The sequence below is a fragment of the Mastacembelus armatus genome, chromosome 1, assembly GCF_900324485.2.
Source record: "Mastacembelus armatus chromosome 1, fMasArm1.2, whole genome shotgun sequence".
NCBI classification, from domain to species: domain Eukaryota; kingdom Metazoa; phylum Chordata; class Actinopteri; order Synbranchiformes; family Mastacembelidae; genus Mastacembelus; species Mastacembelus armatus.
In genome coordinates, this window is record NC_046633.1 from 24,722,428 (window position 1) to 24,745,756 (window position 23,329).

The window sequence follows — 23,329 nt, forward strand, 5'->3', positions numbered from 1 at the left end:
CGTAAACCACACTGGACGTGTGCAGTCAGGAGTTCACAGTGACAGGTGAGTCTTCTCTGACGAGGACGGAGGCAGCACAGGCCTTTTCCTCAGCAGTTGTTAAAAATAACATCAGCAATGAGTGTGTTGTATTCAAGTGTCCCATTAAAACATTTTGTCCCACAAGAAATTTCAACATGTTCCAACATATCTGATAGCTCCTAACTACAGCTTCAGTGACACGCTGCACGGTGTTTGCTGTGCCTGATAGACTGAACACAAGGACAAATACACCCACTTTACAGGAGCTGGTCTCTGATGTCTAACCAGGGGTTTTCACAGCTCAAGGTCTTACAGTCACCCAGGCCTTTTTACCATTGCAGCCTTACTGCACCTCATCGGGGGTTTGATTTAAAGAAACAACTGGAACTGTTGTCAGTTGAATTTATCTAACTTATTTCTGTAAGTTCAGGACAGTTTCCCTGTAGTATCTGCCCTCAAACAAAGATCCTCTATTCATTTTTAAAGCCAGTCTGTGGATTCATTGCTGAAATGCAACAGTTCAAGAGTTATTATGAAGTTAGTAAAAGGAACTCTGAGTCTGCTGTTGGAGCTCCGTTGCCCTAACCCTCCCCCCAGGACACATTAACAGCTGGATGTGAGTTGCTGAGAGGATCTAGGGATTTTCAGAAATCAGGAAACCAAGTTCATCCCCCTCCCAATTCACGGGGAACACTCCATAAGGAGTGAATGGTGAACACAGGCCTCACAGTCAAGGTTCTGATTAAAACCACATGTGGCCTCAATATGTACCCTGCTCCAAGTAAGCACTGTACATTGAACATATTTCTCTCTGTGCCTGCCAGACCACGTCCAAAACAAACATACATATGATCTGGATAAAGAGTGTATTCATTATTTGTATGGACCAATGTTTTTGCTGCTGTTTGATTTCATAGTTTATGTTATGTTGGAAGCTGGTGACCTGTGAAACCTAAATAGGAATAAGCAGGTATAGATAATGGATGGATGTTAATTTGGAGACACTTTCCAATGGGCTGAAGAACATGCATGAATTCACACTGTGTAGTGTAAAACCAACTATTTTGGATGTTTAAAAATGTGAGGATTTACGCTGTTCTGGATTTATGTGAGACCTCCTCCTAGTGGTCAATTAGAGCATTACATTTAACAGCATTAACTACAGAAGTACCAGCTTCTGTCAGTTTTATTTGGGTAAAATATTTAAAATCCAGAGGGCAAAAGTGTTTTTGTTGGCCACAAAAGACTCAGATCAAAACCACTGAAGTGCTTTAGTTACTAGGCAGAGGATTAGATCTTCCGTTTCTCAGGAATGATGATTAAAATTTCTAATTATGTCCACCTTTTCATACAAAGTGGTGAGGATTCTGATACCTGTTGCTAAATTATTTTGGACCTGTTCTTTATAAAATGTCAGAAAATAGAGAATAATGTTGATTGCATCCACCCAGTGTCTTCAAATAGCTTGTTTGGTCAAAAACACAAAACTACTCACTTTGGAACAAATAAATGTTTGGCTTTTGGTCTTGATTCAAGAGTTATCATTTATCAAAACACTTTAATGAATTATTTCATTTTAGCACTATATCACAGAAACATCAAGATTCACTTTTACTGTGGTTTATTGTTACGTTTGAGTTCCAGCAACAATGACACAATACAACACACAGAGACTTGAATAATTTAGTGGTGAAAACGTTAATGCTTTGGTTGCATGTTCCTCACTCTGTTCACCTAGAATAATGAGAAGAGTACAGTCCTGAACTGTACAGACGTGCATTGAGAGTATACTCTAAAAAACTCTATACAGTATATCCAACACCATCCAGCCATCAGGCATTCATAAGCAGAGAAGAGCTACTGTCCCTCTGGTCCTTTTTCTTAAAATCAAAACATAAAAAGTGCCAAAGCACATCAAACAGTTCTTAAGTCCTAAAATCACCACATAACAACTGAATGAAAATCACTTAAAATTACAGTAGTCACTGATGAATTACAACCTTGTGATTCTTTAGGTCTACAATCAACAGTTCTAAGTGCTGATAGTGGAAGTGTAACAAGAAAGCAGCAGCAAGGTGGAGTAGGTTGTTTTCATACTGTATCATATTTACAACATTGGAGAGTGACCTGGACTCAACTCCATTAAACCTCAGTCAAATAACTGTGGTGAGTTGCTAAAGAGCTTGTGAGACGTCTGGAAATGCCCAGTGCCCACAGCAGGCTAGATTTCCAACTCAGGCAGTGAGCCCCGGTCACAAATATGCCATGTACACACACCTTGTTAATCACAGTAGCTCCACAGTGGCTGACTGTCGTTACAACATATCACCACGGTTGTAGCAGAGGTAAAACATCAGGTTTGTTTATGTCCACAATTAGGCTAAAGATGACAGAGACCATAAAAGACTTGATAAAAACTGAGTAAATGGTTTATAACACAATCACATGTAGGCCGATATACTCTTGAGTGTTTATGAATGGATGTAACAAAAACTATAACCCTTCCACATTAGTGACGGCTGGTCTAAGAAACAGATGGTGAATGATATTAACATAAAACAGTTTTAATAATATAAAAAGTGCCTTCATATGAGAAGCTAGATTTTTTGACACAGAATACATTAAAAAACAACTGGAAATGTCCCTTTAACTACATTATGTTATAAACCCTTTAGTAAATGTTCGTATACAGATGCAAAACAGGGAGGCTAAAGTAAACCACAACTGTTGCAGTTAAATTAAGAAACAGATACAGATGCTTTTCTAATTTGACTTCCCAGGAAGTAAAGGTTCATTGTGAACATTTAATAGCACAATTGATTTATTTTCTCTAAATTATCCTATTATTTAGATAATTACTGAAATAGGATTAAAAATATCTGTAGTGTGCAGCTTATTTGTTCTTGGTTGTTGAAATATACTGTTATATTGATTAGTGTTGCATCTCTAACACCTTGATATTTATGATCACCAGCTCAGAAAACCCTCCACACAAGTAAACATATCATTAGGTTCATTCAAGCAGTTCTTTACACCACTTTCACTTCAACTCTCAGCTTGTGCACAAAGATAAAAACTAATTTCATCCGTTGGTGGCACAGCAGAGTAAGACGAGTCAATGCAGTGATGTGCATAGCCTAATCTTTGCCTGTGTATTTTTAATGTATGACTATAATAACACTGTTTCTATTCTAGTCCTTTGACATTTGACTGAGGGTGGATGGAGTTGACAGAGGTATGTTTGATTTACTGTACATGTGGTCCTTGGTAAGTTGGTGGAATATCCCTTTAAGCCTCCCAATCACAGTTCAGTTCAAGACTCTTCATCAGTGGCACTGGGAGAGCGCTCCTGGAAAAGGGGAAGTAGAAAAATGTCTAAAAACAATACTTGGAACTTTTTCATTTAAGCAAGTTCTGTTTATAATAAACACAAATAAAATCATGTCGCTAAAATTTTCAACCTTAAGAAATGATTTTAAAATTCCTCAATCCACAGCAAATCACTTGATCATCATGGCTTAGGTTTTCACCAATTCAACCTGAAATCCATTAAAAGGTTTTCCTCTAACTACATGGCAATTAAAGGAAAATCTCCCTGGCTGGGATCATAGAGGATGAAGAGAAAACAGATCATTTTAATGTACAGGGCTGCATGATGCAAAGACCACACAGACATGTGTTCCCTCTCTATGGCAACTTTACTTCCTGTCTCATGCTCTTATTTTGAAGACCCATACCGGATTTGGTTTCCTACTCATCTACACTACAAACTACAAACCCCCCATGATTACGTAATTGATTTCACCTGTGTTCTCTCCTCTGCTCACAGCTCATATACCCTCTTCCAGCCACAGACAAGATTGTCTGTGATATTTCCAACCCTGTTGTCTGCAACTAGATTGGTTAGCCTGCACCGATAACTATGTGACCTGGTCCATGTAAGCTACCGATCACAAGACCTTCTCGCCTTGTTCTACCCATGCAACGTTAAGTAAGTTATTTTTGTTTCAAGGAAGAAATGTTTTGCCCAAGAGGATTCATGTTTAATCAAGCTAAGGATCAGTATGCCTGTGAGTTTCTAGTTTTCTTGATTGGAGAGAAGTAATGTTTTTTGCTCACGAGGATTTTGTTTGTACCAAGTGAAAGACCAGGAATACCATGCCAAGCTATATAACTTTGATTCTTGTTTCATGATTGGAGAGAAGAAATATTTTTGCCCAAGAGGATTTTTGTTTATATCAAGTTAAAGATCAAGAATATCATGCCAATCTATGTACCTTTGTTTCTTGTTTCATGATTGGAGAAAAAGGAGTCTGTCCAAGAAGTATTTGAATCCAGGTTACACCTCAGTGAGGTGCCATCTTGTATTGAGCTTTTCTCTCCAAGGATATTAGTTTGCTTTTCTATGTTGAAGGAGTTTTTAATAATTGCAATCTCTGGATTCTGAGTTTTTGTTATACCAGATCACCTTGAAAACCTTTGTCCAAGGAAAACTGCACCACCAAATCTTGCTCTGTGGAAAACAACCTGGACTCCATTTCCCATCTGTCTCGGCTCCCTCTGTGTTACCAGTTCCTGGCTGAGACAGTAATCTCCCCCACCATAGATACTTCGGTTCCATCCCACATCCTGGTCACCTCCTCCCCTGAACCCTTTCCCTTCAGAAAAAATTAAAGCTTTTATATCTGAGTTTTGGTGTTGGCAATTCATTGGTCCTCCTTTCCCCCAGTTCATGACACTCTACTTTAATTTTAACGTTACACTGCTCTCTAGTATAAACTATCACAAAGCAAAAACCGACCTTAATGTGTAAAGAGTCCATTTCTTAAAGAAACATTACACACACAATCTTTGTTTCAATTTGACCATCTACATGTCAAGTCAAATCCATTGCAAACACAACTGACACTCAAATGGTCAGATCCTCCCACATACAGAGTTACCTCTTCCTGCTCCTCCTCAGAGTCGTCATCACTGACAACAGGTTTAGCTCGGGTGCGTCCTGTTCGTCTGCTCCGTCCCTTCCCTCGGTCGCCACCCTTATCCTTCCTGCCCAGACGGATCTTCACTTTCACTGAGCGAGCTGGAAATACACACAACCTAAAATTTCACACTAGAGCTAATCTAAAGTATGGAAAACAATTTCAAGTATGCAACTGAAGGGAAACCATGGCATAAGAAGTAATATTTGGACACTGAGATGGTGAGAAAATGGAAAATCACAGCACATTTAACGACAGACTCAAATGCTACACGCTGAAAATAAATGACTGAATTTTCCTGTGCTGCCCTTTACACATCGACATTACCTTCAGACTCTGATCCTTCCTCCTGATCTTCCTCCTCCTCATCGCTCTCCTCTCCCTCACTTTCCTCCTCCTTTTCAATCTTCTGCCTCAAACTGGTGAACACAGACTGGAGCACGATGGAGTCTTCATATATCTGCTCGGGAAAGAGAAACAGGATCAAGGTAACACTGCAAAGGTAACTCTCGGTATCCACACAACAGTGTAATGAAAGTGGCGATTTAAACATAAAAACTGAAACACGTTGGGTCAGTCAGCAACATTATGCTTTCCTCCTCCAGCTTTTACCATACCGGGGACGTATCATGTCCTCTGCACTGTATCAAGACTTTGACACTGAAATGCAATGGATCCTTGTAGTTTATTAGCAGCTACCACTGGTAAAAATCAGACTGATGTACAGTTGTGCTGATAAATCATAGATATCACCTGTGAGGAAAAAAAAGCTATAAATGATCAGACTGAGGAAAGTGGTCAAATAGGATCTATAGTAAGTGCAGTTGTCATGTTTTAAAAAAGGCAGATGCAGGCTCTAAATGTTCAGCTATATTTTCCAAACAATGGCCAATATTTCTCAAATCATGCCAGATGAACACTAATATATATGAGCCTCTAACTGAAAAACATACAAAGTAGAGACAGCAGGTGTTTTTCTGTGTTCATGGGTGAGTAGTGTCCACAGCATCTCCATCTCACCAGAGATCCCTCCAGGTTGAAGGTCTGAGCATTTTGGAAGAGCAGCATGACGTCTCTCTCCAGGTCACCCAGACTGCGATACCGATGACTTCGAATCCTCTCCTGAAGTTGGAAAGAAGACAGATGTACATCATCTTGGATGTATATGTCTGTATATCTATTAATCTATAAGACACAGCTTTCATTTTTGTGCCACTATTACCAATACATTCATGAATGAACATCAAATCTTACCTTGATCTTCCTGAAGTCCACAGGTTTGCGGATCAGTTCGTAATATTCTGGCAGTTCTTTTCGTGATGGCAGCTGGATGAACACTTCGCTCAGCTGACGCCCACTGGCGCTGAAGGACAGAATGTCATCAAGACGAGACCAAATACATTAAGTAATATCTGAAATCTCTCCATGGCAGATCTATCATATTAGGTTTCTCCAACCTTTTGTATTCCATTTGAACTCTGGTGATGAGAAATACTGGTTGGCTCTGACTGTGTCATAGCTAAGAATAAAATCTCCCCAAATCTTCCCTTAGGCTCTATGTGTACTGACACTGCAGGTACCAAAATTGTAGATTTGTTTCATATTTTATTTCAAAGTCCTGTATAGGTTTCTGCATTTTATCCTCTGTGTGTTTTCATACACACAAATACACAAAACCATCATAAAGTGCCGGTATTTCATGTATTTGATGTAATTAATGAAGATGTTTAATGTATATAGTAAAAAAATGAAATGCTGAGATTTTGGTGAGAGCAGAATTAGTGTTTGGTTTTGTGTTTGGAAAAAGGACAAATTATTATTCTGTGTAAGCACTTATGAAATTTGTATAATTCATTAGGTAATCTGTGACTTTTCTCAAGTTTCTTTTAGAGCCACTTACATCACTTCCCTTTTAAACTGAAAGTGGCCTGAACCCAAAAAACTCGTTTTTAACAATTTAATAACAGAAACAAGTAACTTAAGTAATATTATGATCTTTTTTTTGTGCTGAAACACAAAAGGCAGAAACTTTTCTACATATATAACACATATGGTTCAAAGAGTATTTGTCACGTATGTTTTTACTACCTGTCTTTATACTTGATAACAGCGTCCACTATCTTCTTCATCTTCTTTGTGAGGATGGGGGGGTTGGGGGAGAGTTTCTCAGCAGGTGGTCGGCCCCTCTTTCTCTGCCTCTTCCCATCATCGTCTTTGTCTCCTCGTCCTCGCCCCCCCGAGGAAGAGGAGGGACCTGGGAGGTCCAGGTCACGGTCTCGCTTCCTCTTGCGGGTCGTCTTTTTGTGCCGTACCTCCTCCTCCATCTCCTCCAGCGTGCCCTCCTCTATTGCCTGTATGTGATTACAATAAATATGAAAATAACCCCGTCTTTACTTCAGAAAGCAAAGACGTTTTAACTTTTAACTTTTGGCATCTTTATTGAAGCCTTCATGCCCAAGAGGTTATTAACCTTGAGCCACTGCTTCTCGGTCAGCGAGTCGCTGTAGTCCACCTCCTTTCGCTGTCGAGAACCTCGTCCAAACATCTTCTCCTCTTCTTCCTCACAGGTCAGCCGCTCGACCTCTGCGTCGTCTTTCATGATCCAGGTGGGCAGCTCATCCTCCTCCATGAGACGAGGTTTTCTCCGTGGGTTACGAGCCTCTTCACGACGTCGGTCCAGGTCCATACGCTCGGGGAGGGAGAGGACAAAAAAGAGAGAGACAAGAAACAAGCATTTTGGTTCAGTTAGAGTCATGAGTGAGGGCTGAGCTATGATTTATCTTCAAAACACAGACATCTACCATGAACTGGTCAAACTCTTCCTCACTCCTGGCGATCATCTGGTTGACCGTCTCATCATCTGGCACCTCATCCTCCTCCTGAATACAGCAGACACACATTGGCAAGCAGAGCATAAGAAAGCACACTCTTCAAAAATTGTGTGTTGCTGGTGCACGCACACACATTCATGCGTAGACACACTTCTTGACCCCAGACCTCGTCTTGCTCCTCATGCTCCAGGATGGCCTGGAGGAAGGCCCTGCGCTCGTGGCTGGAAGACTTCTGGTCAAACATGCCGGCTTGGATGACCTTCTGGTCCACATTCAGTTTGTACTTAGCAGCAGCCAGGATTTTCTCCTCCACACTGTTGACTGTGCAAAGACGCAGCACACGCACCTCATTCTGTTGACCGATACGGTGGGCTCTGTCCTGAGCCTGCAGATCCTGGAGACGTTATCGGGAAGCAAAGAGAGATTTGGTGTCGGTTCAAATGTTGCTGTTGTCACTGCAGGGGCCCTTAACTTGTAAGCCTGCATATGAGACTGCAAAGTATGTGAGAGATTTAATTTCTTTAGAGCTTTTGTCATGAAAGCTGTGCATCTGTTGAAATTCCAGTCAATAGTCACCATTAACATAAAGGGACAGCTCACAAAACTCAATATCACTTTGGTTACAAGGTTTAACAGACATCTTAACTATTTTCTGTGCTGAGCTGTTTTTAGTTGCTCCAACAACCAACTTCAAGTCTGGAAAACTGGGAAGGGAAGTGAAGCTCCGCTCCTGGAATTCACATTTACAAATCTCTAAAAAATCCAGATGTTTCAATCAAATTTTGAGTCTACACAGGACTGACCAGAGCTGCCTAAGACCAAAAATCTGCCTTTACTGAGCTGATCCACCATCACCTGCTACCTCTTTTCTCTTACCAACATTCACAGTGTTGTGTACGTGTATTTCAAATATATATTATACATTTACTTTAAATGCAAGAAATCATCAGGCTTGGTGACTTCAGTCCTGTTTGAAATCCTGCTGGGATTAATTAGTAAGCCCACACTTCACTTTGACATCCAGAAAGAATTGATATATATTTATGAGCCATCCTAACATTTTACTGTCTATCGTTATTTGCATCCAGGTTGATATTTGTAAGTTAAAATATATGCTGATCACACCTGATGTGGATTCCAGTCTGAGTCAAAGATGACCACAGTGTCGGCAGACTGCAGGTTGAGGCCGAGGCCTCCGGCTCTTGTGCTCAGAAGGAAGATAAAGTACTCAGACTCTGGGTCATTGAACGTCTTCAGTAACATTCCTCTGTCTTCAGCCTTTGTGGTGCCTGAGATGGAAGGGAGGTGGAAAAAGAGACACAAAACTGGTGAAGGGAAACAAATCAAAATTGTATGACAGGAATGAAACTGCAGGGAAAACAGTGAATGAAGTACGATGAGATAAAAGTCAATTGTCTCACCATCCAGGCGTAGATACTTGAAGTTGCGGTAGGCGAAGTAGTCCTCCATGATGGTCATCAGTGAGGTCATCTGACAGAAGAGTAGCACTTTGTGGTTTGTAGCTCTCAGCTTGGGCAGTATTCGATCCAACACCTCAAACTTTCCCGATGCCCGATACAGATCAGGACTGACAGGAGGGCAAAGTAGAAACAGTCACAAACTGTGTGAGTATAGGCGTGTATGTAACCTTGGTCTAAAGAGGAATCACCACTTACCCCTGGACTATCCCACCAGAGAACCCTAAATGTTCAGAGAAGGATTCCTACAAAGACAAACATTGACTAAGCACTCAGTCAAACACCTCAATTTGACTAGGGATTTATTTTAAAGTTCATATTGTTCATGCAAGTTACAAGTCAACCTTGTAAAAAAAGATATATTATGATGTGATTTTTACATTACCCATTTGCTATCATTTGCTCTGAAACACACAAAGACAGCAGTTCAGCAAAGGCAGAAATGTGGTACCTCTATCTGCTGGAACATGAAAGGATGGTTACAGATCTTCCTCAGCTGCATGATGGTGTTCATGAGTGTCTTTGTCCCACCTTTACCCTGGTAAACATAGAAAAAGATGCAGTGTGGAAAAGTGGTGTTTTTTCATTTGTAGTTTATGACAGACTGCCAAGGACAGTTAGCACCTCTGTCTTAAAGTAGACATCAGGAATTAAATGTAAGACCTAAAATGAAGAATTCCAATTAAGTGTCTGCAAAAAATCTGTTGATTCAATTTCAGATTTTCAGTTGAACGAAACAGAGCAAAAGCTTTTTTTTCTTTTGTTGTTGCTGAGATCAGTTTTAAAATGTGAAACCTCCATGACAAAAAATCTTGAGTTTTGGTGAAGCAGCTTCTTGCTGCATGGAACAAGTCCATGTTTTCCCTTTGGGGATTAATAAATCTCATCTTATGTTGTCCTGTCCACAGTATATACTCACTCACTGGTCCACATGTGTTGTAGACCTGTTTATCATTTTAACCCTCATAAAAATGATCATGTTCCTCGAAGCACAGGTCGAGGTGGAGGAGTAGCTGCAATCTTCCACTCAAACTTATTATTAAACTTTCATCCTCAGAACAATTTTAACTCATTTGAGAGCCTCACTCTTAGTCTCTCACATACAAACTGGAAAACACAAAAACCAGTTCTACTTGTCATTGTGTACCGTCCACCTGTCCCTTACTCAGAGTTTTTAACTGAATTCCCTGACTTCCTGTCTGATTTAGTGCTTAGATCAGATACAGTTATTATAGTGGGAGATTTTAACATTTATGTAGATGTTGAAAATAACAGTCTCAGCACTGCATTTAATTCTATATTAGATTCAATTGGTTTCATTCAAAATGTTAATAAACCCACCCACTGTTTCAGTCACACCCTTGATCTTGTTCTGACCTATGGCATCGAAATTGAACATCTAATAGTTTTTCCCCCAAATCCTGTTTTATCAGATCATTCTTTAATAACTTTTGAATTTAAAATGATGGATCATGCAGCGTTTGGAAGAAAATTCCACTACAGCAGATGTTTATCTGATAATGCTGTTAATAAATTTAAGAAAATGATTCCATCTTTATTTACATCTATGCCAAGTATAAACATAGTGGAGGGCAGCTGCTTCAATCCCACTCCCTACCAAATTGATCATATTGTTGACAGCGCTGTAGCCTCACTGCGTGAAACGCTTGATTCTGTGGCCCCTCTGAAAAAGAAGTTAGTGAATCAGAGAAGACTAGCCCCATGGTATAATTTACATATTCGTACCTTAAAGCAGGCATCACGAAGGCTGGAAAGGAAGTGGCGTTCCACAAACTTAGAGGAACTTTAGAGGAAATTTTTCTAGCCTCTACTAACATATAAAAAAGCTCTCCGTAAAGCCAGAACTGCATACTATTCATCACTAATAGAGGAAAATAAGAACAATCCCAGGTTTCTTTTCAGCACTGTAGCCAGGCTGACAAAAAGTCACAGCTCTGTTGAGCCCAGTGTTCCCTTAGCTCTCAGCAGTGATGAATTTATGAGTTTCTTTACAAATAAAATCACAACTATTAGAGATAAAATTCAGCAGATGCTTCCTATACCTGCAATAAATGAATCTTCTACTACAGTAGCTCTTGAATCATCTGTAGGACCTCAGTTATGTTTAGACTGCTTCTCTCCCATAGATCTCTAACGAGGAACAGCGTTAAAATGGTTCCAATCCTATTTATCGGACAGATTCTAGTTTGTTCATGTCCATGATGAACCTTCCACACGAACAAAAGTTAGTTATGGAGTTCCACAAGGCTCCGTGCTAGGACCGATTCTGTTCACCCTGTACATGCTTCCTTTATGATATGTCATTAGGAAGCACTCTATTAATTACCACTGCTATGCAGATGACACTCAGTTGTATCTATCTATTAAACCTGTTAACACAAACCAGTTAACCAGACTTAAAGCCTGTCTAACTGACATAAAGGCCTGGATGACCAGTAACTTTTTACTTTTAAACTCAGAGAAAACAGAAGTCATTGTATTTGGGCCAAAAAATCTCAGAAATAACTTTTCTCAAATTATAGCTACTCTAGATGGCATAACCCTGGCCTCCAGCACTACTGTAAAAAACCTTGGAGTTATTTTTGACCAGGACATGTCCTTTAACTCACACATAAAACAAATCTCTAGAACTGCATTCTTCCACCTGCGCAACATTGCCAAAATTAGGAACATCCTGTCTCAAAATGATGCAGAAGAACTAGTCCATGCATTTGTTACCTCAAGGCTAGATTACTGTAACTCATTACTATCTGGATGTCCCAATATCTCCATAAAAAGCCTCCAATTAATCTAGAATGACGCAGCCAGAGTCCTGACAGGAACTAGCAAGAAAGATCATATTTCTCCTATATTGGCTTCTCTTCATTGCCTCGCTGTAAAATATAGAATAGAATTTAAAATCCTTCTTCTCACATACAAATCCTTTCATAATCAAGGTCCTTCATACCTTAAAGACCTCATAGTACCATATTATCCCAATAGACCACTTCGCTCTCAGAGTGCAGGTCTACTTGTGGTTCCCAGAGTTTCCAAAAGCAGACTGGGAGGCCCCTCCCCTCTCTTCCTCTCCTCCCACCTCATGTATATTCCACCATTGAATGTCACTCTTTTAAGTGAAACAATTCAAGTCGAAAACAAATCATCACTTTTTATTTAATCCGTATGAACTTAAGGAGAAGGTCGTTTTTTCCTGTCTCACCTCATTAGGTAGGCAAGTAAGACAGGAAAAAACGGACTTCTCCTTACGTTCATAAGGATTAAATAAAAAGTGATGATTTGTTTTTGGCTTTACAAGAAAACATTTCAAGCTTTCTGGCCATATAAGTCTTATTTTTATGAGGCAAGTATTCGCTGAGATTCTGGTTGTTTTATTTACGTGTCTGTGAAGAGAAATGGCAGAGACAGAAAAGGCCGAGAGCGCACCCTGTCGGCTTTCTTTATTTAACAAAAGCCCAGCATTTTGTTGTTATTATGAGGGTATACAACTACAACTAGACCCTTTACAGATTTGAATAATATATTGCTTTTATCTCTATGATCAAAACTGACGGAGTAATTTAAGTTTGTTTCGGCGTTATCAGGAGAAATTGCGTCAAACATTGACACTGCACAGACAATGACATTTTGATTCTGGACACATCTGACACAGGCTAAAACTTCCATTTGTCTTTAAGTAAAACAGAATAATAGAATTGTTTTTATTTTATTTATAATGATGCCCAAATCTAAAGTGACAGTGTCACAGTGTTTATGGCTTCACCTTCTTGTCTTTTTCTGATCCATCAGTCAGCAGGACCCCCTTGGCTTGCATGTGTCTGTACAGCACCCTCTGAAGAGATGACATGTCACATTTGATCACATACTCCACCTGAAACAGAGAAGAGACACGATGTATAACAGACATAAACACATAAAGCACAAAGACAAAGCTTATCTTTATGTTTTTCAAAACTTACAGTAGAAAAAAATGTTTTGACAACACCAAAGTATTTGTTTCTCATGTATCTGTAAATGTTCTTCTCGACTAATATGTGCTCGTGTGTATGTTGTGCTGAAAGATGTGAAACTGACCTTCTCTGGAAGCTGCGCCTCCACTTCCTTCTTTAATCTTCGTAACAGGAAGGGGCGGAGCACTTTGTGAAGACGACGGATTATCAAGATGGTCTCTTCTTCATTAAGGTCCACCTGCAGAGAGAAGAAAGAGAATTTTAATGTAGCAAAATAAAGATAATGTGCCATCTCTCAAGAGTGAGACGTCCACACCTTCTCTCCAGTCATGGCGAAAGGAGCGTTGAACCACTGCTCAAATGTGCTGCAGCTCTTGAAGATGGTGGGCAGGAGGAAGTTGAGCAGCGCCCACAGCTCAGGCAGCTTGTTCTGCAGCGGCGTCCCTGTGAGCAGGACTCGCCGTGGGGCCAAGTAATGGGTGTTTAGGACCTGGGTCAGTTTGCAGTGGTGGTTCTTCATACGGTGGCCCTCATCCACGATCATGTACTTCCAGCGGATCTGATGGGGACAGTGTAAAAAAAACAAAGGTGAACACAACGTTTAGATAAAGTCAACACTAATGTTTTGCTACTCCTGCCCTTTAAAACAAACTAAAAACAGCTAGTGCTCAAAAGACGGATTTCTTGTCCATCTGTTCTCATAATTACCAGATAAAAACAACAACATGTTCAGGGAAAGAATTACATGTTTAACTGGGTAAGTCTGTGTTTGTCTGAACAGGGCATCTCACCTTGGCCAGTACTTGTTTATCCTTGATGATGTACTCATAGGTGGTGAGCAAAACATTGAATTTTCCACTACGTAGCTGGGGAACAAATGCTCGTCTGGCAGCAGGAGACCCCTAAAGACAAATACAAAGGAACACATCAACGTCTGCAGGTCATATCATTTTATTAGACAAGAAAAGGCTCAGGAATTAATAAAGTACATTTAGTACTGGCTGCAAATTCTCACCTTGTAGGACACTTTGACGACTGTAGGTGCCCACTTGTCAAACTCATAAACCCAGTTTGAAAGAGTTCTTTTAGTGAGAGAGAGAGATTTTATTCAAAATAATGAAAACATATGAATGAATTTATGACGATGAACAAAAAAAGCAAAAATTTTAGCTCACGAGAGGGGAACAATGATGAGGTAGGGTCCATTGAGTCGTTTGTGCTCCATGAGGTATGTGATCAGAGCGATAGTCTGGATCGTTTTTCCAAGACCCATCTCATCCGCAAGGATCCCGTTCAGGTTGTTGTTGTAAAGGGAAACCAGCCACTCCAGACCTTTAATCTGTCAGAGAAAGAGAAACAGAAATTAAGTAAGAAAATCTGTCAGCATGAAAAGTTTGTCTTGCAGCTCGATTATCATAGTCACACAATTCATTTGTTATTTGCATAGAACTGATAGGACTGTATTTGTTTACCTGATACTGTTTGAGTTGTCCATTTATCAACAAACTGGACTGTTTCTCCACCTTCTCTGTGACAGCGTGAGCTACAGAGTAATAAGACTGGAGCCCTCGGGCAAAGGCTGCACCGCTGTACTCGTCGTCCACATCCTGTTTCGCGTTTCTGCAGAGGAACCTTGTGATTTTTATCCAGTCATGGCTTAAAGCAGCTTGGTGGACACATTTTGTAACACCTTACATGTGGGTCTGGGTTGTTCAGAGAATATTAACCATCTGGGGTCTGAGGGGGTTTTGGGGCCCTGGACAAGTTTTGACATGCCCTGACATTTGTGCTTTTTTCAATTGCTTTTAAACATATTAATGTCTAAAGTCTGATAACACTGTAATCAGGACAAAATGGGCTACAATAATATGTGAGCAGCAAGTTTATACATTATTGTGTTTTTGAGAAAAAAGTGGTTATGCATGGTTAGTGAAAAACTACAATTTTTTACTCACTGAAATAAGACCATAAAACACAAACAGAACATTGGTTCACAAGACTTTGGAGACCAGCATGTTGTAGGCTAAAGTGTTTACTTCAGAGTGCTGTGAATGTCATCTTGTTCACACATTCACAGTAAACAATACACTGATTTAAATTTTCTAAGACACTTTTTGTCCAGAAAGGCCATATGCAAGAGGGTGTGTCTGAGGATGAATAGTCATGTGATTTACCTGAGAACACAAAAGACGCACTGAACGTCCAGACAAAGACGTGCATAATGAGCCTTTCAGTCAATGTAGATGGGACGGATTAGTGCAGCACAATACAACACAATGAGGAGCCAAACAATCCTCATTTGAGTTAAAATCAGTGTTTTTACTCTGAGGACAAGCTAAACTATTTGTCTCTGTGAGGAATACAAGAAGCGCTTCATCACGTCCGTGACGCGCCATCATCCAAACGCGCAGAAAAAGTGAGTAAATTCTATGATGAAGTTTGAAGTTTTATGTCATTTCTCGGGGGTGTGCACATATTTACCTGGTTCACCTGAGATTATTTACATGTGAACAGTGGACAGTGTACAAGGCGGGACCGCATTACCTGTAATGAGGTGAGACGGGAAAAAACGGACTTCTCCTTACGTTCATAAGGATTAAATAAAAAGTGATGATTTGTTTTCGACTTGAATTGTTTCACTCAAAAGAAAACATTTCAAGCTTTCTAGCCATATAATTCTTATTTTTATGAGCCAAGTATTCGCTGAGATTCTGGTTGTTTTATTTACGCGTCTGTGAAGAGAAATGGCAGAGACAGAAAAGTCCGAGAGCGCACCCTGTCGGCTTTCTTTATTTAAAAAAAGCACAATGTTTTGTTTTTATTATGATGGTATACAACTAAAACTAGACCCTTTACAGATTTGAATGATATACTTCTTTTATCTGTACGATCAGAATTGACGGAGTAATTTAAGTTTGTTTCGGCCTTATCAGGAAAAGATGTGTCAAAACACGCCGGCGCGTGCGTCGACCCCAGAGGGTTAATGGTACCAAAATGTATTCAAGAACACTATTGTACTCACTCAATGATGTGTCGGACATCAACCTCTGACACGTCCTCGCTGTCGGGATCTGTAATCTTCTTCTTTTCTTCAACTGGAGCAGCTGATGGCTGCGGCTCCTCCTCTTCCTCCTGCCAGATGTAGGAAACAGCAGCTCGTGAGGGATTGGAGCAGCCAATATGAAACGGACTTCAAACATGTCGTAAAAAACAACACACCTCCTCTTCTTCCTCCTCTTCGCTGTCTTCACTGTCCGAACGTGGAGCTACCTCGTAACTACAGAAAATACATTCACACATTTTCAAAATAAAATCTATCAACAGCCGCAGTATCTGTGCATTCCAGCTGTACAAGTCAATCTAAAGCATCTGAACTCATATTTCTAACACAGAAGCATCAAAAGTTAAATGAACTAAAAAGCTGGCTTAAGGAGACCTCTCTCACTGTCTCACCCAGGGTTCATCTCCAGCCACGTCTCCAGCTGTCCAGCTTTAGGAGCATCCACCCCCGTCAGGATGTTCCCACTGTCCACGTGGATGACCTTCACAGGCAGGTCACTCATCTGACTGGTCTCGTCCAGGGGCTGCAGGGGAAGGACATAAGTAATCTTTTGGACTGGGTTGGTTTGATTAATTCAAGTGGGAAACTGATGGAAAGTATAGAGAGCTTCAGATAAATAGGTCATGTGTAGAGATGAGTTTTTTCATCAGAGGTTACAGTATGTTGTTTTAAAGGATGTCTCATTCTGAGAACACAAAGGAAAAACAAAACAAATAATCAGGTTTGCGCTGTGCACCCAGCATATCTGGGGAGCAAGTCTGATTTTAATAAACAAAATAGGTGACACAGAACTTATGCTGCAACCACTTCTTCCTTACTGGAAAACCTTTTTACGGCCTCACCTCTCCATCAGGGCCCAGAGCAGGTGTCTGACCCTCAGCATTCTCCAACTACAAGACAGGAGGAAGTTGATGGATCATAACAGAGATCACATACCACTGGTGTAAAAGTCCCTGATAAAGCCACAACAGGACAAGACATCTAACCAAAAACAAATGCTACTGCTAGTCTAGTTATTCAAGCGTGTACTGTAAATCAGATACGAGCCAATACTGCTGGTTTAAGCTAAATGTTCAAACCGTTCTGGCGGTTTTCCATACCTTCTTCTTTTTCTTCTTCTTCTTCTTCTTCTCCTTCAGGGCCTGTGCAGCTTTGTGAGCTCTGACCAGCTCAGTGAGGTTGGCGACATACTCATCAGTTTGCTGCAGCAGGTACGCCAGACGCTTGTCCTTCTTCTGGTCAATCAGTTTACGGTAGCCCTCTTCATCCTCAGCCTGAGAAGATGGACACATACACACCATGTGTGGGAGGACGTGTACACTGGTTCGCACATAATCTGAATGTTTGTGTAACTGTGTCTGTGCTCGGCCATTATGGTTTCTTCTTACCATGAGCCTCCTCATCCTTTCCTTCTCAATTCGCTCATTCTCCTTCTTCTGCTCTCGTTCGGTGTTGGCATGGTAGGTGGCCACGGCTTTGGTCAGTTTCTGAATTTTGCCTGTGATGGACCTATGGTACTCTTTAAAGTCTTTGGCATGCTGGAGAATGCTGTTTAGGTACTCCTGGGATTAAAGTGTGAAAACGGGAGGACGGCAATCAGAAATACTACTGATCTTTTCACAGGTAATGTCACAGCTGAGTTTGCTCAGTACCTGATGTTTCTGCCTGCGTTTGCGCTCTTGCTCAATCTTCTGCTGTTTTTCCAGTTTCTCTGTGATGCGGGCCTCTCGCAGAGACTGACGCTTGCTGCGTTTGTAGGCTTTGGCATCAAGTGCAGTCTCTAGAGCCGTGTCACGACGCATACACACCACCACCTCTTGACGCAGCTGTGAAAGGCAAAAGTCTTTTTGTTCACATGGGAAAGGTTTGACGCTGTGAAAGTTAAACGATAAGGTGTGAAGGACATTTACATACCTGCCTCTGAAAGTTAAGTAGTCGAAGAGCTTTGAGTTCTATAGTAGCTTTGGTACGTAAATCACCAGCCAGAGATCCCGGCAGGTTCTCCAACTCAGCAATACGATGCGTGATACGAGCCTGTAACCTGAGGAAGTAAACAGTATGGACTTCTATTTATTTCCTCATTAATTTGCTATTTCTGTGTAGGGCCATCTACTGGTGATCCCACCTGTTTCCAGGCATGAGGGAGGGTACAGTGGCCGTCACCTTTACATAAAACACTTTCCTCTATCTAGAGCCAGTGTCTGAGAAAGGAGACCTGCTCTTAAAAGGCTCATTCTAAGATTAAGAAAATGTTGGTATTTTCCAGTTTGACACTAATGTCAACATATTTATCAATACTGGACTCCATTTCTGCTAAAAGCTCTAAATACTACACACTGAACATTAAAATGAATGACAAACTGAGGAAACAGCAGCCCATTGCTAATGACAAAAGCTGAATACAGTATAATATAAGCTTAATAATTAAGAGTAAAACTGATTAATTGGACGATTAATTATTATCTACTAATGAAATGAAAAAAACATAATGAAATGCAGAAAAATGTCCTAGACATACCTGTACTCCCTTTCCTGCAGTATCTCCACTGGGTCAAGGCCGCAGGGTTTCTGTATGGGGGTGATGCGGTTCTGCTTGGCGTGGTAAGGCATCATGGGAGTAGGTTGTGCTGGCTGGCCGGGCGACTGGGTTTGTGGTGGCATCACTGGGGAGGCAGCAGGAGGAACAGAGGGAGGTGCTGGAGAAGGACGGCCCGTGGGCTGAGGGGGGATCAGCTTCTGTGGTGCATTTGAGGGGGCTGCTGCATTCACCAAGGGACCTGGAGGGAAGAGAACAACAACATGCTGCTGCAATTTACAGCATAACATGGAATACAGCTTAGGTTCAACCTGTCAAGCATCTTGGGAGGAAATATGTTTCCAGTTTAATAAGTTGTAGAGAGCAAGTCCTGTGCGTCAAAGTCTTCACAGCACGTACAGCGACACTATAGCACAAGTGTAGTTAACATTTATTATGGGTCCATTGGGTGTTAAAGTAAACCACTATGGTGAGACAGGGCTCTAAAACTGGCACACTTAACTGTAATTCAGCTTTTATTACAGTTAGAGTTAAGCCACTGATTTTACTGTGATGTCATGTAGGAAGGAAACTTGAAATAAAAAAATGACCTATACATCTGTCATTTTCATGAAAAATAAAAACTATAGTTCTGCTATTGGGAGAGCTCAACAAGCCTCCTAAACAACATTTAAACCACAGACACCAATTCTGAAACTCTCCTGCTGTGAGCTTTTTGTTTTAAATTTACCCTGTGAAGTTTATGAACCATGTGTAGAGTCATGGAGCTGTTTTCACCTCAGCACACACATGTTGAGATGTGATATACGTTCTTGCTTTTGGTTTCACACTAATTACACCCGGGTTTCCACAAATGGTTGTCTCAATAAATGTATACATGGTAAACAAAGTAAACATGGGTGTAAAAAAAAACATAAGACTTAAAATATTTTAAAAAGCCACATGCAGTCAACAAGTTTGTTAGAGCTCAAGGATACACACAATGCATTTAGGTGGGAATCAATAAATATGTAAATTTTCTTTGCGAACGTACTTTTCTACTTTATCCATTAATTGGACTTGGATTATGGGTAATAAATTAAATGTATATGGTCAGACCAGCTCTCACTCAACCACTCTACTTCAACCATTCAGATTTAACAAGGTCTTCTAGCGGCACCACATACAGTACCTTCAGGCCAGGACTTAGGCGGCCCATTTGGGTTTTGTCCCTGCATCCCAGCTGGGGTCCCTGATGGGCCTGGTGGAGGCATGGTGGGACCCATCATACCTAAAGAAACAAGAAAAATACAGATCCAGTCTAGTAGCATGTTCACTACAGAGGCCTCAGCTACGGCTACGGTAGCTGATCCAATTACCCATCGTAGAATACTGCTTGGCATTCTAGACATTCACCCGTGGCTGCTTACCGTGAGCTCGGCTGTAACCTGAGCCCATTGGCCCGGGTCCTGGCCCTGTTGGTCCACCTCCTGGTCCACCTCCAGTCCCAGGAGCCAGGCTTGGTATGGGCTGCTGCATCCCAGGCATTGGCCTCTTCCCTTGGACAGCCATCTGGAGGTGGTCTGGCAGAGGCTGCCCCCGAGCCAGCATTTTATAAGCCATGATCTGTGCTCTGAGCTGGTGGAGTTGATTCTGGTTGAAGGGAGTTGGGCCACCAGGGCCGCCAGGCCCTCCAGGGCCAGTAGGGCCACTAGATTCAAGACCAGATCCAAGGCTGGGGACACTGGAGGCAAGACTGGATCCAGGGCTGGGGCCTGGCCCAGAGCTACCCGGAGGGCCATGGCGATTATTAGGACCCAGTGTGTGCTGATCTCCACTGGAGCCATCTAAAGGTGTAGAAGAAGAGCCGGGGCCACCAGAAGAGGCGGAAGAAGAGGAAGAGGGCATAAGGGGACCGGGAGGAGGACCATTTGAAGGGACAGGACTTGAGTGGTCAGAGCTACCTAATGGAGAGTGGTAGCCTGGAGACACAGACAAACGAAATCAGGGCACTAACTTTACTTATTTTCAAAACTTGTGCAATAATATTTTAATGTTAGAACTCTGGTAGGATTTGTGGTTATATAGCAGACTTAATATGCCTTATATGCTCGTAGATAAGTAGCTTGTCTGTGAGTTGTTGGCACATGTGTTAACCTTATTCAAATCCTGACAGTCTGTTACTTCATAATGGTTCAAACTCTGATTCATGTTGCTCTTACACAATACTGGAAAGGATGAAATTGCTTAAGATAGCCCTATATACCATGCAGACCTTGTGAGTGTTGGTCCAGAGGACTGGGTGGAGGGCCCATACCACTGTGGCCGCCCTGTCTCATAGACAGTCCCTTCATTTGACTGAAGCGGCTCTCCTCGCTCATGGTCTTGTCGTGCATGACCTCCATGGACTGTTTGGGAAATCACAGAGTGCTAAAATGAAAGTCGTTTACTGGTAACAGTACTACATAAAAAAAATACAAAGCTGTAAGATATTGACAGTGTCTGGGCACCTATCAACACTGAACTGTGAAAAATATGGGAACACAGAAAATGTATGGGTTAATTTACAGCAGTAATTATTTACAAGTATTATACTGAAGCAGTAATGATGGTGTGTGTAAATACTGTACAGATTAGTGCTTCAAAATATGCTTTGAAAACAGATGAACATGCATGTGCAGTCAGGTACTGGAGGTAAAGTGCATATCTGCCTGTCACTGTAAGTCATGTGATACATCTGTTTCGCTGTAGAACTGATTTCCACGTAGCTGCAGGGTACAGCACACAGATCACGTTTAAACGCCTTAATATACATAACTCACAATAAATTTAAATAAAATGCATTTAAAGCATCTGCTTCCCGAGGGACTGCAGTTATCAACCCCCAACAGTAAAGAATCACCATGATGGTGCTCATGGGTCCTTACTTTGTGCAAAGGGTGCATGTTGTCCTGGCCATATCCTGAGGGCCCTGGCTGGGAGTGTCCAGAGGAGGGAGGGCCTGGGCTGGGGCCCATCATACTGTGAGAAGAGCCGGGTGAAGGACCCGGGCTGGGGCCCAGCATAGCACCAGGGGAAGGACCTGGACCAGGGGAAGGACCTGTGTGAGGGGTTCCTCCCATGGGGGGATCTGGTGTGGACATCACCTTGGCTCTCCTGCTCCTAGAAGAGCAGCAGGGACCTGAGAAATGAAATGAGGGAAGGAAAATCATCTTTGCAAAACTAAAAAGGACAGAAATGAAATATGCAAAAGTTACTTATCTAAATAATTAATTTTGTGGTTTCATTAGTCTAAACTCCTCAAACCATCACAGCATTGAAGATAGATGTCTGACTTCAGCTTTTCTTTTATATAAAGTGGGTGCAACATTTTGCAGTATATAGGAGAAATTTGTCCAACGCCTTTAAGAGTCTACATACTCCATTCTCCTGCTGCGCTGCACCAAATCATCCTTTGCGCGCATATGCATTTACAGCTGCAGGCTCTAGCGCTGTACTTGAGCTGAAAACGGGGAAATACAGTAAATGATGCACATCAGTCAATGCTACTGAGAATTTCCTCACTCGGACCATGAAAGGGTGTCTCGGTAAATATAAAAAACGGGGGAATGGCGGACTGTGCTTGTGCGACTGACCTACCCGCATCAACCGGACATGCGGTCCCGGGTGAACCTCTGCGCTCCTGAGCTGATATTAAGGGGTGATAAAAGAAGACGCAGCAGTCGTCGCAATTAGTCCACTCACCCTCTTTGTAATCTGCCTTCAAGCGCTGATTTCTTTCACCGACGTGGCTCGAGCGCCCCCCTCCACCGCTCCTATGACCGAATGTCTAGTCACGGTTGTGCGGCAGCGCGCATGCGTACGCAGCCACGGCAAGGATCTATTCTCACACACGCACCAAGTCCAGATTGAAGTTCACAGAGGATTGTAAATAAAGAAAAGGCATTTACATGTTCGATCAAATGTTTTAACACGCCCCTCAAAGATCAAACGTTGACACCTTAAAATCCCGTTTTTAAAACCCAATGTAATTAGAACCAAACTAGTGACTTTATTCTAATAGTTAGAACCTGTAGCCTACTGCCGTCAGTAAATTAAAACACAATACACGAGAGGAAACAAAACCAGATACATAAAATTAAATGATTAATCGTTAATAAAAAAAACATTCAAGAGACAAATTAGTCCAAAATGCTTTAGTTCACTGCAATCACGGTTCTTTCCAAACCATTTAAATGTAACATTTGTCAGAACTTACAAATACCGCAGGGGACAGAGCTGTGGGCATGTGACATGTACAGGATGATTAAAAACGACTCTAGCTAAACACTTAGTGACCTGATGAATAATGCATGAATATGTGCTAAAAAATAAACAGCATTGCACTGAACAGCCAACTCATTAGCCAACTATTACCAAAAAAAAAAAAAAAAAAAAAAAAAAAAAAAAAAAATCACCTAAAATAAATTGAAC

At 41.4% G+C, this 23,329-nt stretch overlaps 1 protein-coding gene across 8 annotated transcripts; it reads right to left on the reverse strand.

The window, feature by feature from the left end:
- Nucleotides 1-1,625: 1,625 nt before the first annotated feature.
- Nucleotides 1,626-22,699, reverse strand: smarca4b (SWI/SNF related BAF chromatin remodeling complex subunit ATPase 4b). Of its 8 annotated transcripts, none has more exons than XM_026303475.1 (34): nucleotides 22,601-22,699; nucleotides 21,784-22,037; nucleotides 21,132-21,264; nucleotides 20,287-20,838; nucleotides 20,049-20,147; nucleotides 18,860-19,118; nucleotides 18,256-18,382; nucleotides 17,994-18,167; nucleotides 17,730-17,903; nucleotides 17,442-17,615; nucleotides 17,184-17,231; nucleotides 16,734-16,864; nucleotides 16,500-16,557; nucleotides 16,303-16,412; nucleotides 14,753-14,900; nucleotides 14,456-14,619; nucleotides 14,296-14,362; nucleotides 14,072-14,182; nucleotides 13,597-13,839; nucleotides 13,405-13,518; nucleotides 13,094-13,201; nucleotides 9,764-9,850; nucleotides 9,511-9,557; nucleotides 9,256-9,422; nucleotides 8,960-9,123; nucleotides 7,986-8,228; nucleotides 7,805-7,882; nucleotides 7,474-7,692; nucleotides 7,092-7,354; nucleotides 6,258-6,366; nucleotides 6,024-6,125; nucleotides 5,331-5,463; nucleotides 4,965-5,104; nucleotides 1,626-3,370 (listed from the first exon to the last, which is right to left on the reverse strand). In XM_026303475.1, the coding sequence occupies exons 2-34, from the start codon at nucleotides 21,997-21,999 to the stop codon at nucleotides 3,335-3,337; spliced, it is 4,998 nt and encodes a 1,665-aa protein (XP_026159260.1). In that variant the 5' UTR covers nucleotides 22,000-22,037; nucleotides 22,601-22,699; the 3' UTR covers nucleotides 1,626-3,334. The 8 variants fall into 8 exon arrangements, 7 of the variants coding, with proteins under 7 accessions (XP_026159260.1, XP_026159255.1, XP_026159258.1 ...); XM_026303473.1 differs by having other exon boundaries at nucleotides 3,335-3,370; nucleotides 7,968-8,228; XM_026303474.1 differs by having other exon boundaries at nucleotides 3,335-3,370; nucleotides 7,968-8,228; nucleotides 22,496-22,650.
- Between the last annotated feature and the right edge of the window lie 630 nt (nucleotides 22,700-23,329).